The 17,400-nt window shown below is 45.6% G+C and overlaps 1 protein-coding gene across 2 annotated transcripts in view; it reads left to right on the top strand.

Moving 5' to 3' along the window:
- MAP4K5 (mitogen-activated protein kinase kinase kinase kinase 5) overlaps positions 1 to 17,400 on the top strand; it is a 217,084-nt gene that overhangs the window by 177,679 nt on the left and 22,005 nt on the right. For both annotated transcript variants that reach the window (XM_082242653.1, XM_082242652.1), the window contains exons 18-20: positions 2,296 to 2,378; positions 6,178 to 6,219; positions 12,124 to 12,208. In XM_082242653.1, coding sequence (XP_082098779.1) covers positions 2,296 to 2,378; positions 6,178 to 6,219; positions 12,124 to 12,208 — 210 coding nt within the window. The remainder of the gene's footprint in view (positions 1 to 2,295; positions 2,379 to 6,177; positions 6,220 to 12,123; positions 12,209 to 17,400) is intronic.

The following is a 17,400-nucleotide window of genomic DNA, read 5'->3' as shown; positions in this document are numbered from 1 at the left end:
CTACAGTATTGGTAGCTGCTGACTTTTTGATTTTTTACAGACTGGAACTCCGCTTTAATCGGAAGAGCTGAGGACTGTATTAAATCTATTGGTATCTATAATTATATTGACTATGACAGAATTCCACTAATGTCTAATCTGTCTCAGTATAATTGGCTTCAATTAAAAAGAGAAGTTCGGGAATGTAAAAAAATAAACATTTATACTACCCTAAGTGGATGCAGCACCCCCCTACTGTCCCCCGCCACTTCTAAGACTGAGAACTGAGTGATCAAAGACAGCTGATAACTCCGTTCTCAGTCTTTATAGTGCAGAGAGCCGGTGATTAGAAGTCACTGTCTTTGCTCTGTCCCTCCAGCACTCACTGGAGCGCCGGGCTGTGCAGGGGGCAGGAGCAGCTTACTGTCTCCCAGTAGCTCGCTGAGAGGCTGAACCAGCTGCTGGACCAGGCATCTGGATGGATCCTGACAGTCATGATCTTTCCAGAACCTGGACTGGCTCAGTGACGTCAGCTGACAGAGGATTTTAGCCTGTGATTGGCTGAAAATGGATCACACAAGTGCAGAATGAAGTGCACTCCTGTGATCCATCGGAGAAGTAGAGTCAAAAGAACTCCTTTGAAGCAGAACTCAAGTCTGCTGTACTTTCCCCTCCGGTGATGCAATCTTTCCCTCCTACGTCTCCTCCTTTGCCTAGTTGTCTTCAGGGGTCATCATCTTTAGCCATGTTGATTGGCCGCACAGGAAGACTTGACTCCTACACATGTACATGGGAGTAATTTCATCCCAGCACCATGGCATGTCAAGAATGTACGCAAAGCTGCTCATGAGCGGCTCAATATACTTTCAAAATAAACATTGCTGGCAGGCAGAGGAGGAACTTTTATTGCTAAAAAGAGATAAACAGAGTCTCTTCTGCAATAAAAGCCTACCTGCCATAAAAGTTTCATTGTTGGGCTTTAACTCAAATTTAAGGGCTCAGAATTCACAAAGCCCTCATTTCACCCACGCTCTGTTACAAATCACTGAATGGCCTACTTTCATAAGCAAGTGGAATACGTTTAACCCCTTCTTGGAGAACATCTTTAAAGGATCAGCATATAGACTGGTTCTTCTCAGAATATTAACCGGCTAGTATCCCTGGCTAATAAATTCCAGGGTCACTGTTTTTGAAACTGTTAGCCTTGCATTGCTTAGGTAATATATTCTACACACTACAACCATATCAAAGCAGAGCTCCACCCAAAAGGGAAGTTTGGCTTTAACATGCTTTTTTCACTTAAGCCAACATAATAAGCCTTTGCTTTTTTTTTTTTAACACTCTCTCTGTTTAATGGCAGATTTGTGACATGTTTACTTCAAAGGGGAACCCTAGTCAACACGTTTATTTATATGGGGAAGGATTATAACCTTGATCATATTTTTACTGCTACCAGTGTCCTTCTAGCAGACATTTCCTCTCCCTTCTAAACCCGATTTACAGGTGGTCACTAGGAATAAAACCGAAGGAACAACTCTCCAGCAGCAATACTTTAACATAAGGAAGCATTCTAACATTTCTCAGGTATTTTACTGTCTGTGTCCTATTGGATGATTTCTCCTCAAATCATGTTGTGTCATGGAAACAGGAAGTGAAGGTAAATCTCTCCAACAGGGACACAACCAGCAGTTAAAAGAGGCTTTAGTATCTGTCCCCTTTCTATCATATATGGTGTTTGTTAGTTGAGAATGATCTGCAGAGTTTGAGTTCTTGGAAGCGCATTACATTTCTCGCTCATGTCACATTGTTCATTTTCAGGCCTTGCCTCTCATTGGCCCCATCGCCTTTCACAATCTATTCATTGTATGAGATGGCCATGGCGTGCATCTTCACACATGTAACATTCCATATTCTCACCTCAGCCATCTTATAGAATGGGAATGCCTCCATACATCTCCCTGCTTACTGCTTTGTGGCTTTACTGCATCACAGCAGCTTCCAGCCTAATCCGTGTCCTTGGTGGTAGTTGTAACTGGCACTGCCAGGAAATAATAAGCATATTGCAGTCATTCTTCTTATGGTAGGAGAAGACCATATTCTCCAATAGTGGTGTAGGAGGATAGGTGCTACTCAGGTGTGGGCTGGTGCTTAAAGTTTCTCATACTGGTTTGGCAGCTTTCATCACTCCCATTCCGCTGCCTACTTGCACTTGCTTTAATCTCCACCATTTTTTACTTGCTGACACTCTTATTTCATACAAGGGTACCATTTATTAGTGATAATCATTGTTTTAATTGACCTTTTTTTCCTGTGCAGGCAATGGGGAGAGACTAGGTAGTCCAGTTGGGGAATCCCACAAGCCACAACTGCCACAGAAGAAGGAAAAGAAGGATTTTCCGGTCAGTACTTAAGCTTTTTTGCTTTGTTGCAGTTTAACCCATTTTATAACCTGTAGATTGAAAATCTTTAGTATAATGCTCTTTACTGAGAGAATGGTAGTATGTATTAGTGATCGACCGATATCTTTTTTTTTATTGCCGATACCGATATTTTGGTCATCGCGTATCGGTATCTGCCGATATGGGCTGGTATTTATTTTTTCTTCTTTGACAGGTACTCTTGTGGAGGGATCCGGGGGTATAAAAGACCCCAAACCCCTCCTCTGCCCTTAAAAGCATTCAAAACGCCAAGTTTGTCATTTTTTTGAATCTGGTGCCGAGTACCCGGAAGAGATGTCATGACATCACTTCCGGGTTTTTTGCATGAAGACCCGATCAGAACCGAATGTGGCTTTGATCGGGTCTTTGGCAGACGTGCAGGCTGGTTGGCCGGGTCTCCCGGTGGGAAGGGAGACTCGGGCGAGCCGCGAGAGGGGGGGGGGGGGAGAGACGTCCCCTCCCGCTCCTTGTAATGACAGCCGAGCGGCTTCTCAGCCGATTCATTGTCATTACAAGATAGCCAACCATCGGCATCACTCCGCTACAAGCACTTTCCCAAAATATCGCCAATATCAGTCACCTTGGTGGCCAATTCCTATGTCGGGGAAAATGCATATCGGCCCTCGATATATTGGCTTTGCCGATAACCGGTCGATCCCTAGTATATATTCACAGTTATGAGCATGCAATTGTGCATGCTCCAAGCTTTGAGACCACGTTGTCACTTCAGCTGGCCATACACTGATCAAAATTCATTCAGCTGCCAATATCAGACTACAATGTCCCAGGAGAGCAGAGATTCCTCCATCCACCTCATTTGTGTGGGTGGAGGAATCTGTTAGGGCCCTTTCACATGGGCACTTTCTGTTCTTATCAGCAGGAGATCTGTGAACTGATCCCCTGCTGATCGGTGCAGGATGGATGGCAAGTCCAAGTCTGTTCAGACATGGACAGACCCTGCTCTGCTCTATGGGCAGCTGGGAGTAAACAGACTCCACTGTTCGTTTACACCCGGCTGCCTCAGATCCGGTCTGCCCAAACGGAAGAAGACTCTTATTTTTTTTTTATTTTTTATTGAAGTTATTAGAGGATGAAAGTACTAAACAGTACAATGACATTTCCTTGGTCCTTCTTAGCATACAATTCTGGTTACAAAAGAAGAAAAATTTTCAGTCGATAGCATTTAACCTATAAGTAACCTATTTGGTCAGGTAGCTGGGGTTTTTTTTTTTCTTCTTTAGCGGGCCTGATTGGACCTGGAGGTAAGCGGTTGTAAATGGACACAAGTCTCTTTACACCCTCCACTTCTTAGGAATGCATTGACCTTCCGAACAGGTCCACCTGAAAGGCGGACCTGATTGGATCTACTGTCTGAAAAGTTTTTTTTCTTCAGTTTTTTTTTTTTTTTTCAGTTTTTTTTTTTTTCCTGTTCCCCCCCCCCCCTCCCCATTTGAATAAAAATAATCGTGTATGTCCAGCTTTACTCTTTTTCTCCTGAGTTCTACTACCAATCTGGAAGCATGGTTTCATATTATGTGATCATGAAGCTTGTTTTTTTTTTTCCAAATAACTTTTTATTCAGGGTTTTGGAGTTTTGCAAAAAAAAAAATAGTGTATTTTTAAACCCACCTTGCAGGCTCAAGGTGCCATTGTATTATTTTCCTTTTTGCACTCACTGAGCACAAAAAATTAAGAGGGCAGCAGAGTATTTTAAAAAGTTTACTTTTTTTAAAAAAGGTTTTTCACACTGTTTCAAAGTCTATATTAATAAATCTGAAATGCGTATTAAAGAACTATGCAACATAAAACCTTATATGTACTTTACAAAACAATGTAGAGCTTGTTTAGGTAGGCAAATTGTTAAAGCGGTATTACCCACTTGCTGACCAGCTGCTGTGTATATACTGCGGCAAAGTGGCGCTATTGCACGAAACAACGTACCTGTACGTTGTGACGTTCAATGGCCACTACATGGCGCCACCGGAGGTACGATTGGTTGGCCAGGATGTCAATCAATAGGTCCGGCGGATCTGATCTCCACCTCCCACCCACGATCATCCCCGGGAGAGGCAGATCGCCGTTCTGCAAGGGGATAAGATGGAGATCTTGTGTTCCTGCTAAGCAGGAACCTGTATCTGTCTTCCCCCTAACAGTAAGCACTCCCTAGGGACACACTTAACCCTTTGATCGCCCCTGATGTTAACCCTTTCCCTGCCGGTGTCATTAGTACAGTAGCAGTGCATTTGTTTTTGTTTTTTTTAGCACTGATCACTCAAGCAATGTCACTGGTCCCCAAAAAGTGTCAGGTGTCCAATTTGTCTGCCACAATGTTGCAGTCCCGCTAAAAATCTTTGATCGCTGCCATTGCTAGTAAAAATAAATTTAAAAAATTCCATAAAAAGATTGCTTCGTTTGTAGACGCTTTAACCTTTGCACAAACCAATCAATATACACTTATTGGGATTTTTTTTTTTTACCAAAAATATGTAGCAGAATACATACTGGCCAAAATTGCTGAAAAATTTTTTTTTTTGGTTTAAAACGCAAAAAAAAAAAAAACGCAGAGGTGATCAAATACCACCAAAAGAAAGCTCTATTTGTGGGGAAAAAAGGACATCAATTTTATTTGGGTACAGCGTCGCAAGACTGCGCAATTTTCAGTTAAAGTAATGCGGTGCCGAATCGCAAAAAATTGCCTGGTCATTAAGGGGGTAAAACCTTCCGGTCAAGAAGTAGTTTAACCAAAAAGCAAATATTTATTATATTGCAGCTTACCAGTTCTTAGATGGGATGGCTGCATTGGTTTTTCTGTTTAGGCTTTCCTTGTTCTATTCTCATCTGGTGATCCAGCCAGTAAGTCTTTTTTTTCAAAAGCACAAGCTCTCTTGCAGTTGAAAGGATGAGACAGACCATTTAACACAGACAGGGGTACCTAAAATCATCAGCTTTTATTTATGTAAAACCTTTATTGCAAAAGAGAAATTAAAAGCTGCAGCTGCTTATAAAGTATTAGCTGGAGTTTAACTTCAGATTGTTACTGTATTTAAATCTGCTAATACATCTAACTCTCCCCTCCCCAAGACTGACAATGCTGTTGTTCAAATCTGCCCCCTGTGCGCCTTCATCCAGAGTTGTGTCTCACTAATACCATGGGAAAACCGAGGGGAAAAGCCTAAAAAATGAAAACTAATGCAGCCACCACATCTAGTTTATTGGTAAGCTGCAATATATTACATTTTTGGTTTGGGGTTTAATACCACTTTAAATGACATATACTGGCTAAATTTGCTAGTTGTGAAAGGGTTAAGGAGGTCCCCCAATCCAAGCTAAAAATTAAACCTTGAAATGAAAAAGCCTGCATGCTTTTCAGCTTTTCATGCAGGCATCGCTGTTGTGCTCCAGTCCTGCCCACTATCTGGGAACCCCTGCTTGTCATGCAGGTGAGGGATTCACATACAAACCATTTAAAGACTCCTAGCTTTCTCTCACACATTGAAAGCCTAATGTGAAAAAAGGAAGAGTTTTGCAATTTTTACTTGTCACATGATTCTTGTCAACCAACAGTGATCACCAACTGGGTAAATGCACTGCATGCGTTAAATCGCAACTAAAATGGATGGAAATGGACATGCATTTTCCTTTCATTTTAGCACAAGTCAGTGGGAATTGGTCCTTCGTTACCCGGCTCAGATTTTGACTTACAATGGAGTTTTGTGTCATATACACTGTAAATAAATAATCTAGATTATCTGTCTTCTAGAAACCAGCAATAAATGGATTACCACCCACGCCAAAAGTACTCGTGAGTATTTAACATCTGTTGAAAAACATGTTAAAGTTTATCTCTACTTAGCACTCTGGTGTTCGCATTTCCAAGTAACAGCCACAGTCCTCATCACAAATGTCCTCACACAGATTTGTATTACAGAGTGGAGGAGGGGTGTGTTTCTGACTAAGGCCCCTTTCACACAGGCAAGTTCAGATCCGTTTGTTCGTTTTATTGGCTGATCTGAACAGTCCCCCCCATGCATTTCTATGGGGCAGCGGGGACATGTCCGCTGACATCCGATCCGTCCAATCTGGACGGATGGAAACCCTATTTTCCATCTGTCCAGCGGATCGGATGGGATCGGATGAAAACGGGCCGACGGGAACTGACAGCTGTGTCTCCGCACACAGCGCAGAGACACAGCTGTCCTCCTGCTGCTCAGCGGGGGATCGGCGGATCGTTCCCCTGCTGAGAAAAGCGGACTCCGTCTGGCGGACGCAGTGTGTGAAAGGGGCCTAAGTCTTTGTGAATTGCTGAGAGCGCTGGATCTGACTCTGTTGCCCATCAGACTCCAGAGTCATATTCAAACACACAACACAATTGTTATACCAGGGCAAACTAAAACTATGAAAAATGGAGGTGTTAGTGCATTATCCATATGATTGCATATCTATTTCTGCAACTTCAACTGGGCTTAAAGTGAACTTGTGTGCACACTTAAATACACTATATTACCAAATGTATCGGGACACCTGTCTTTACACACACATGAACTTCAACTTGAGTTGGTCCACCCTTTGCAGCTATAACAGCTTCAACTTTTCTGGGAAGTCTGTCCACAAGGTTTAGGAGTGTGTCTATGGGAATGTTTGACCATTCTTCTTCATCAAAAAGGTTTTCTACCAGGTTGAGTTCAGGACTCTGCAGGCCACTCAGTTTCCTCCACCCCGAAATCACTCATCCGTGTCTTTTTTGAACCATGCTTTGTGCACTGGTTCAAATCGTTTGGTGGAGGGGGGATTATGGTGTGTGTATAGGGGGTGTTTCAGGGGTTAGGCTTGGCCCCTTAGTTACAGTGAAAGGAACTACCAAGGCGTCAGCATGCCAAGACATTTTAGACAATTTCTTCCTCCCAACTTTGTGGGAACAGTTTGGAGATGGCCTCTTCTTGTTCCAACATGACTGCGCACCAGTGCACTAAGCAAGGTTCATAAAGACATGGATGAGTGATTTTGGGGTGGAGGAACTTGACTGACCTGCATAGAGTTCTGACCTCAACCCAATAGAACACCTTTGGGATGAATTAGAGCGCAGACTGCGAGACAAGCCTTCTCATCCAATATCAGTGCCTGACCTCACAAAAGCGCTTCTGGAAGAATGGTTAAACCTTCCCATAGACACACTCCTAAACCTTGTGGACAGCCTTCCCAGAAGAGTTGAAGCTGTTATAACTGCAAAGTGTGGGCCAACTCAATATTGAACCCTACGAACTAAGACTGGGATACCATTCATGTTCATGTGTGTGTAAAGGCAGGCGTTCCAATACTTTTGTTAGTATAGTGTACTTACATATTCAGAATGGATAATAAAAGCACTTTTAGCCCCGGTTTACATCAGTGCGATGACATATCGCATGTGATTCAGAGCCCACTGCTCTGAAAATCACATGCAACGTCTGTGCGATGCGAATTCAGCCATACAGACTGTATGGCTGAATTCACATTGGATTCGGACGCAACACGCACAGGACCCTTTTTTGAGTCCGCGGCAGAATCACATCGCATGGTGGTTCACACCTATGTGATGTGATTCATGTCCGAACTGACAGTTTGCACTGCGATATGCGAACTGATCTGGGGTTGTCGTTAACTTTGTATTGACACCCCCAGGGATTTGCATATGGCAGTGTGAACTGCCTGCAATTTGAATGCGATGCAGGAACCCGCAGTGGATTTGTAGGGTTCCGGCATTGCATATATGAACAGACACTAAAGCAAGCTCTCATTCACCTACTTAGCTATGGGCATTGTGGAGAAATTCATATTTAAAGATCATACCTGAGGCAAAGTAATCTTTGTTTTTTCCTATTACTGTCTATTACACTGAAATCTTGGAAGGCTGCCAGCTTTCTGAGTAAAAACACAGTAGGTTAAGGCTCCTTTGAAACCTAGGATCCAACTTGTAAGACCCAAAGTCCCAGGACATGTGAAATGCCGTGTATCTCTGAGAGCCGTTCCAATTGACACTGCTGAAGACGCTGCGACTTCAGAAAAGGTTCCTACACTACTTCGATCCGTCTTTGATAAGACTTTTACACTCTCTGGAATTGAAGTTGTGTCAAAGACACTTCAAAGTCCTAATAAAGTCGGACTCTAAAGTTGCACTGAAAATCATGCAATTTTGGAGTCGGCTAGTATGAAAGGAGCCTAACTGTTAGAAATTGACCTGAACAAAAGGGACTTTGTTGTGGTCTTTGAGAATAAATTATTTTACAGTACAAGCAGCAAGAGAGTCAGCTTTGCTTGCTTAAAGCTCCTTATATACTGTGTTAAAAATATGTAGGTACTTCAAGGCTGAATTACAGCATCACCATTGGTCTTGTAGAGTTCTACTCTCCTGCACTGAAATTGCTTACTCTGATTTCACTGCACACTGTATGCTGCTCACAATTTGCCTTAGAAGCTGCAGCAATTCAGATAGAGCCCAACTCATCTTCTAGCTGGGAAATGTCCATCATCTAGCTTTTCCTTCCCAGCCGTACTGTCCCTGGCCTGCCTCTTTCATTTATTGGCTTTCAGTTCCTTCAGTCATGGTGCCTTAGCATCACATGTGAGCATTGCCACAGCTTCCTGTTTTCAGGATGGTGTGTCCACTATCCTGCCAGTTCCTCCCACCAGCCATGACCTTCTTCCATTGCATAGAGCAGGGGTGTCAAACTCTATTTATTCGAGGGCCGCATCAGCAATATGATTGCCCTCAAAAGGGCCTGTTGTATCCGTGAACCTAGATGTCTAGAGCATCACTGAGACCCGTACATAAGACGTCAGGAGCCTCCCCACCATCAAAAGTTGAGTCCCCCCCCACCCTCCCTTACATTAGTGCACCACCCTTACCTTGTGCTGCTGCTGGGAAGAAGCTAGAGGCATTGTTGGAAAGCAGAAAGCACAGGGTCTGGAGGAGCGCTGGAGCTCTCCTGCAGCCGCAGGAGAGGTGTGAGGGCCCGGGCCATGGGCCTTGTGCTTGACACATTAGGGAAATAATGAAAACAGGTTTTGTTTAATAATTTCATTAGCATGTTGATGAGGGGAGGTGGAAGGAAAACGGGGAAGGTAAAATATAAGCAGATTAAACTTTAATGTTCAGTCTGAGCACAGGTGCACTTAAAAAAATGGATGTGCATCGAACGCAGCCAAAAAACAACCTCCCAATATCCTTATGTTTACTGCATACAGTGGAGAAAATATTTATTTGATCCTCTGCAGATTTTGTAAGTTTACTTACAAGGTAATGAAGGGTCTATAATTTTTATCATAGGTGTATTGACTTAGTACTTGGTGGAGAAACTCTTATTTGGTGACCAGGTTTGCACACCTCTCAGTAGGGATTTTGGTCCATTCTTCTTTACAGATCTTCTCTAAATCCTTAAGGTTTCTTGGCTGTCTCTTGGCAACTCGAAGTTTCAGCTCCCTCCATAAATTTTCTAAAGGGTTAAGGTTTAGGCCACTCTATGACCTTAATGTGCTTCTTCTTGAGCCACTCCTTTGTTGCCTCTGCTGTATGTTTTGGGTCATTGTCATGCTGAAAGATCTATCCATGACCCAGCTTCAGTGTTCTGGCTGAGGGAAGAAGGTTCTCATCCAAGATTTTTACAATACATGGTCCCGTCCATTGGCCCCTCAATGTGGCAAAGTCAGCCTGTACCTTTTAGCAGAGAAACAGCCCCAAAGCATCATGTTTCCACCTCTGTGCTTGACTGTAGGGATGGTGTTCTTGGGGTCATAGTCATCATTTTTCTTCCTCCAAGCATGGCAAGTTAATTCCAAAGAGCTTCATTTTGGTCTCATCTGACCACAGCACTTTCTCCCAATCCTTCTCTGAATCATTTAGATGTTTATTGGTATGACTGTACATGTGCCTTCTTGAGGAGGTGGACTCTCCGGACTGGCTCAAGCAGAAGCACATTAAGGTCATGGAGTGGCCTTGCCAGTCTCCAGACCTTAATCCTATAGAAAATTTATGGAGGGCACTGAAACTTTGAGTTGCCAAGCGACAGCCAAGAAACCTTAAGGATTTAGAGAAGATCTGTACAGAAGAGTGGACCAAAATCCTTCCTGAGATGTGTGCAAACCTGGTCACCAACTACAAGAAATGTCTTGCCTCCGTGCTTGCCAACAAGGGTTTCTCCACCAAGTACTAAGTCGTTTTGCTTGGGGATTAACCACTTACCGCAAAATGACGTACCTGTACGTCGGCAGACTTTGCGGTGTTATACCGGGGTGATGCCTCTAGCTAGAGGCATCATCCCGGTACCGTTGTTTAGAGCCGGCGGTCGGCTTTCCGGCGGTAACGACCGATGAGGGAGTCGCTCGGTCATTACCCCGGCGAGTTGGAGGGGACGTCCTCCCGCCGCCTTCCGCAGCTTTGCCCGGGTCTCCCGTCCCACCGTCACGTCCTCCGGCTGGATGGCGTCCCGATCAAAGCCGCAAGCGGCTTCGATCGGGTCTCCGATGACGTAACCCGGAAGGCGGCGTCCATGACGTCACGTCCGGGTTACTCTGCTGCTAATGGTAGCAAATTCAAAAAACGAGTGTATTCAAAAATGCCGTTTGCGGCGTTTTGAATACATGGAAGTGTAGTGGAGGGGTCTAGGGTCTTTTAAACCCTCGATCCCTCCATAAACAGTACCTGTCACTGCATATTACTGTCACAAGGGATGTTTACATTTCTTGTGACAGCAATAAAAGTGATCAGATTTTTTTTTTTTTTTTTTAAAACCTGTGATAAAGTTAAAAAAAAAAATAAATAAATAGGAAAAAAATAAAATAATTTTAGCCGCCCCCCGTCGCCGTTAGCTCACGCACGAAAGAAAACCCATAAGGAAGTCGAGCCGCAAATGAAATCACTGTTCAAACCACACGTGCGGTATCGCCGCAATCGCCAGAGAGTGAGCAATAATTTAAAAAAAGAGCTACACTCTAACTCTAAACTGGTAACCGTTAAAAAATTTTAAAGCGTCGCCTATTGCAATTTCTACTGACCGTAGTTTGTCGCCATCCCACGGGTGTGCACAATTTTAAACCGTAACATGTTGGGTATCTATTTACTCAGCGTGACATCATCTTTCACAATATGCAAAAAAATGGGCTAACTTTACTGTTAAGTTTTTTTTTAAATGCAGTGAAATGTGATTTTTCGTAATGTTTAAAAAAAAAATGGCGTTTTAAAGACCGCTGTGCAAATAACGCGTGACAAAAAATATTGCAATGACCGCCATTTTATTCTCCAGAGTCTTTGCTAAAAAAAAATATATATATATATGTTTGGGGGTTCTAAGTAGTTTTCTAGGAAAAAATACTGATTTTAACTTGTAAGCAAAAAGTGTCCGAAATAGGCCTGGGGCTTAAGTGGTTAAATACTTTTTTTACTCACTAAACTGCAATTCCATTTATAATTTTTCTTTCTGAATTTTTGGATGATATTCTGTCTCAATCATTTAAAATACGCCTATGATAAAACAGGTAGACCCTTCATTTCTTTGTAATGGGCAAACTTACTAAATCTGCAGGGGGATCAAATAGTTTTCCCCACTGTGTGTAGCATGTTATTCTACTGAGAATATTTTTTGTTGATTAGTCTTGTTGACTGTTGTATTGGTGTCCCGAACACTCCTGTGTATTTTGCCTGTAATCCTTGCAATGTCTTGTCATATTTTTTCAGATGGGGGCCTGTTTTTCAAAGGTTTTCGATGGGTGCCCTTTGAAGATAAATTGTGCCACATCCTGGATACACCCAGATACTAAAGGTAATTTAGCATCAAACAAAACCTCACACAAGTGCTTAAAGGGAACTTGTCAGGGCTAGGAGCTGCCGAAGCTGACATATTTTTAAAGTGTAAGTTTAGAACCTTAACCTTATTTGCTACCTATTGAGCCGGTGAGGTCTGTTTCAGAGTATTCTGCCACTCTACCATATATTCTGATTTAATTTTAAAAAAAGTCTGTTTTTGAATATTATGAATCAACATATTTGGTATACGTTATAAAATTGTTCTACTTTGCTTTTTAATGCTCTGCCTTACAAACTGATGTCCTTACTGTCATCTGAGACCCTGACCTATGTGTCTGTGTTGGCATATCTCTGCTATTTACTATCCATCTTCCTTCTAACTTCCCTAGGGCAGCCAATGGATAATAAAGTATTTTTGTTTAATAGTGTGGATGGGGGGAATTCTCCTCCTTGTGCTAAATCAACTTTTCTATTCCGTTCATTGACGGACACAGCTCCTGATCATCTTAAACATTGGGTTATACTGCCCCCTACAGGAGTAGGACACTAGGCAGAAAAAAAGTCTGGCTGTGCTTATGGGCAGTCCCAGGCGGTATAATCCCTCTCTCTGCTATAGGTACTCAGATTTTTTTTTTCTGGGATGTTTGGTCCTGGCAATTTTTTCTTTTTAGATGTACAATCAACTGCCGGACTGAGCGGCGGGCTGGATAATCTAGATCTAGTGGTCACCCCAGTCTAGCCAGCGAGCGTGCGCAGACCTCAGCTCCGCGGTAGGTCAGCCAAGACATAGCCCCACCGGACAGGGGGCTGGCCTGCAAGTTAAATGCCTCGCGAGGTCGTATACGGCCAGATCTCGGCCCGAGTCGCAGCGTTCCTCCTGGCCAACAGCCCCCCCAATTCGATGGAGAGGAGGTTCTGTCTGTAGTGGTGGCTGCCTGGTTCCCTGGTAAGTAACTGTCCCCCCTCTCCCTCTTGAGGGTTTTGGGGTGGACGGGGGCCCCTCCATGGGACAGTCAGACCCCTGGGTTCCCCTCCATCCCATTAGGCACCCCCCTCATCGTCTGGTGGTCCCTGTGGGCCATCCTTCCTTCTAAGGGCCCCCCTTTTCTGACTGTGCCTTTTTCTGAGGACTAGGGATCCCTCCTGGATCTCTGGGAACCTTGTGAGGCGCAGGGCCCCCATTTTTCTTGTAGCCTGTGTACTTAATGCACAGCGACCATGTTTGTGTAGGCAGGCGGCCATTTTTTCGGTGTTTTGCCATTGAAATTAGCGGCAGCCAGTACAGTGGAGCCCTCTGGGCGGCTATTTTAGCGGTGGGAGCCCCTCCTTATCCACTGGTGCTGACTCCTGGATCTTTTTATTTTCTGATCGTCGTTCGTGCAGTGCAGGTTCTTCTGGTAGCTGCGGTGCCTGGTTTATGCAAGGTGGTGAGTCTGGGGGGGGTCCTCTCCCTCTCTTCTGAGGGTCGATAGGTGCTCTGTGGCTGGCAACTGGATGGGCTGCCAGAGCGGTGGGGGTTGTCAGCAGTGTTTTACACTTTTTTTGTGGGGTCCGCCTGGGGACTCATGGAATCTTTGGAGCACATCTTCCCACCTGATCCCCTCTCTGAGGCTGCGGGGCCCTCCGGGTCCCATTCATACTTCGATGCACTGATGGCGGTCCTGGAGTCCTTTGTGTCCCGGGTGGAGGTGGCTTTTGGGTGACGGGATGGTAAAAAGCGCCCCCTACATGTCTCATCAGATCCTGAATCTGATTCAGCTGCCGCGGACATGAGTCACCCTGCTGGGTCTGTGACCACGCGCCCTGAAACCTCAGATAGTAAGGAGTATTCCTCCACTTCTGCAACCACGTACGAAAAGGCGCTGGTGGATGCACTGATTGTAGCCGTGCGTGAGACCTTAAAGATGGAGGACGCAGCTGAAGCTGCGGCAGAGGCGCAGGTTCCCTTTTGACATTCACAAAGCCATCCAGAGCTGAAAAAGTGTTCCCTCCTATTTTGACATAATTGTCACTAAATAATAGGGACGACCAAAGCATCCCTTTGGGATCCCTAAGCAATTTTGCTAGGCGATACCCCTTTTCGGAGTCCCTTTTTAAGAAGTGGACTCTTCCACCAGTGGTCAATGCTACTGTTTCCAGATTATACAGGGCAACCATAATTCTGGTTGAAGAGTCCCCGGCCTATAAGGACCTGGCTGACAGGAATGCGAAGGCAGTGGACCACAATATGTACACCCTAGCTGATTCGGAACTGAGGCCGATATTCACCATTGCCCTGTTGTCGCAGACTCTGCTCGAATAGGCTAGGCTTTTGCCCTGTGACCTGGAGGGGGAACAGCTTTCCCCTTCCTTTGCTGAGCTAGCGGACTAGCTGGTCCAGGGGCTGCAGTTTATCTGTGATGTCTCTTTGGATGCGGCTCCCCTAGTGGCTCGGCTTTTTGTTTTGGCAGAGGTCCTTCCCCATGTCTTTTGGTGCTCAAATGCTGGTCTGTGGACCAGACTTCTAAAATGGCCTTGACTGACCTTCCCTTTCAAGGAGATTGCCTGTTTGGTGCTACCCTGGATGACATTATTAAAGGTCTCACAGGGGGGAAGAGTACCTTTCTTCCACTGGCTACTAATGGCAAGGACCCTTGTCGTAGACGTGGCCCACCCTCCTCGGCTCATAAGTTTTTTTTCATCCCTCAGGGTCAACTGATGAGGGATCTGAGCCCTTCGCTGGTGGATGAGCTCTGGAGTATACAAGCGAACTTGGTCTGGCAAGTCAAGAGTGGGCTTCTCTAGAGCCCCGCGGACAAGGCCCCTTTAGCATGAAGGTGCGCCTCACCCGTATCTGGGGTGGGGGACGTCTTCGCTGGTTGTCAGACCTGTGGACTCCCCTGGTACAAGTCAGGTGGGTCCACTAGGTCCTTCGGTCCGGCTACAAGATCCAGTTTCAGTCTTACCCTCCAGTAAGTAAACTGTCCCCGGTTCGCTTACAGGCTCTCTTTGGGGCAGTACAAGACCTTTTACTTTGAATGGTGATGGTCCCGGTTCCGACTTCAGAAAGTTTTCAGGGGTTTTTCTCAAACCTGTTTACAGTCCCCAGGAAGGAAGGCAATGTGCGCCCAATTCTGGACCTCAAGCCGATGAACTGCTTCGTGCGGGTGCAGAAGTTCAGAATGGAGTCTGTTCGCACAGTGGTGGCTTCCCTGCACCAGGAGGATTTTTATTGCCTCCATCGACATCAAGAACGCTTACCTTCATGTTCTGGTATGTGTTGGTCTACAGCGCTTTCACCGCTTTGCCGTGGGAGAGGAGCATTACCCTTCGGTCTCACTTCTGCTCCTCGGGTCTTCACGAAAGTGTTGGCCCCGGTGCTAGCATTGTTGCGCCAATAAGGGATTGCGGTACTGGGCTACTTGGACACCACCTTCTGTGAGCGGAATCTCCTACTGCTCTGGTGGAAAAACCTGGAAATCACCATATGAGCTTGAGGGTGTTTGGCTGGATTCTGAATTTTAATAAGTCTGCTCTGGTTCCGTCCACAAAACTGGACTATCTGGGTCTGACTCTGGACTTGGCCTTCGCAAGAGTGCACCTTCCTCTGGTCAAACTCCTGAAACTGCATGCTGTAATTTGTCTCCTGCTGTCCAGCAGATGGTAATCTCTCCGGACGTGCATGCTGGTGCTGGGCCTGATGGTGTCCACCTTTGAGGTGGTTCAGTTTGCACAGTTCCAAACGAGGTCCCTGCATGGGAGATTCTGGCCAAATGGGACAAGAATCCGCAGTCTCTGGACAATTCGTTCTTCAGCGCTTCAGCTGGACAAATCCTTCCTCCCCTTGTATTGGACAGTGGTCGCCACGGATGCCAGCCTGTCCAGCTGGGAAGATGTCCTCGGCAAAATTTCTGCTCAGGGGGTCTGGACACTGGTATCAATGTCTTGGTACTCCAAGCGATCAGACTGTGCCTGGAACATTGGTCGGATCGTCTTCAGGGATGTCCAGTGTGCATTGAATTGGACAATGCCACGGCTTATGTCACTCACCAGGGGGGCACAAAAAGTGTCCTGGCGGCTCTGGAGGTAGCAGGCATTCTAAGGTGGGCAGAATGGTTTCTTCCAGCCCTCTCCGCTGTACGCATTCCCGGGGTGGAAAACTGGCAGGCATATGACCTCCGTCAGCAGGCGCTGGACCAAGGGGAGTGGTCTCTTCATCCAGAGTTGTGCCATCAGATGTGTCTCCTGTGGGGCATCCCCAAGGTGGATCTGTTGGCGTCCCAGATCAACAGAAAGGTGCAGAGCTTTGTCACTAGATCCTCTGGCGGACGCCAGGGATGCACTCGTGGCCCAGTGGTGTCAGTATCGTCTGCTTTATGCCTTCCCTCCTCTCAAGCTTCTGCCAAGACTTCTACGCATGGTCAAGGCAGAAGGGAATTCCAGTCATTTTAGAGGCCCTAGACTGGCCTCGCCGGGCTTGGTATGCGATCTGGTGTGGCTGGTCACCGACGTTCCTTGGAAGATGCTTCTTGGAGAGGATCTGCTGTCCCAAGGACCAATCTTCCTCCTGCTTTACAGTCGCTGGCTTTGACTACTTAGATGTTTAACGCCAGGTACTGATGGATAGAGGTTTGTCTGAGTCTGTAATTCCAATGCTGTTAAAAGCTAGGAAATTTACTTCTAGTAAAATCTAACATCGTGCGTGGAAGACGTACATTGGGTGGTGTGAGTCTCTTGGGGTTCATCCTCGCTCTTTTTTTGGTGGCTCAGATCATGACCTTCCTTCAATGGGGGGGTTGAGCAGAAACTGGCCTTGAATACTATCAAGGGTCAGGTGTCGGCCTTAGCGGTCTTCTTTCCACGGCCCATGGCCAGATACTCCTTGGTGCGTACTTTTCTTCAGGGAGTTGGGCACTTGACCCCTCCAGTGCCGTCTCTGTTACCACCTTGGAACCTCAATTTGATGCGCTCCGTCCTCCAGAAGCCTCCTTTTTAGAATCTTTGGGAGATTCTCCTGCTTACGCTGTCCCAGGTGGTGGGCTTTTTGGGAGATTTCACCCCTGCACAAAGGGTGTCGGAATTGGCAGCATTATCACTGTGAACCACCAAGTAAGATGAACGACAGGCTAAGGTAGTTCTTCGCCCCGGTCTGTCGTTCCTCAGGTTGTCTCTGATTTTCATTTGAATGAAGACATTGTGTTGCCTTCCCTGTCCCAGGCCAAAACATTC

Source organism: Pelophylax lessonae (assembly GCF_965119305.1).
Source record: "Pelophylax lessonae genome assembly, chromosome: 13".
NCBI classification, from domain to species: domain Eukaryota; kingdom Metazoa; phylum Chordata; class Amphibia; order Anura; family Ranidae; genus Pelophylax; species Pelophylax lessonae.
This window is presented reverse-complemented; position numbering and strand designations above follow the sequence as displayed.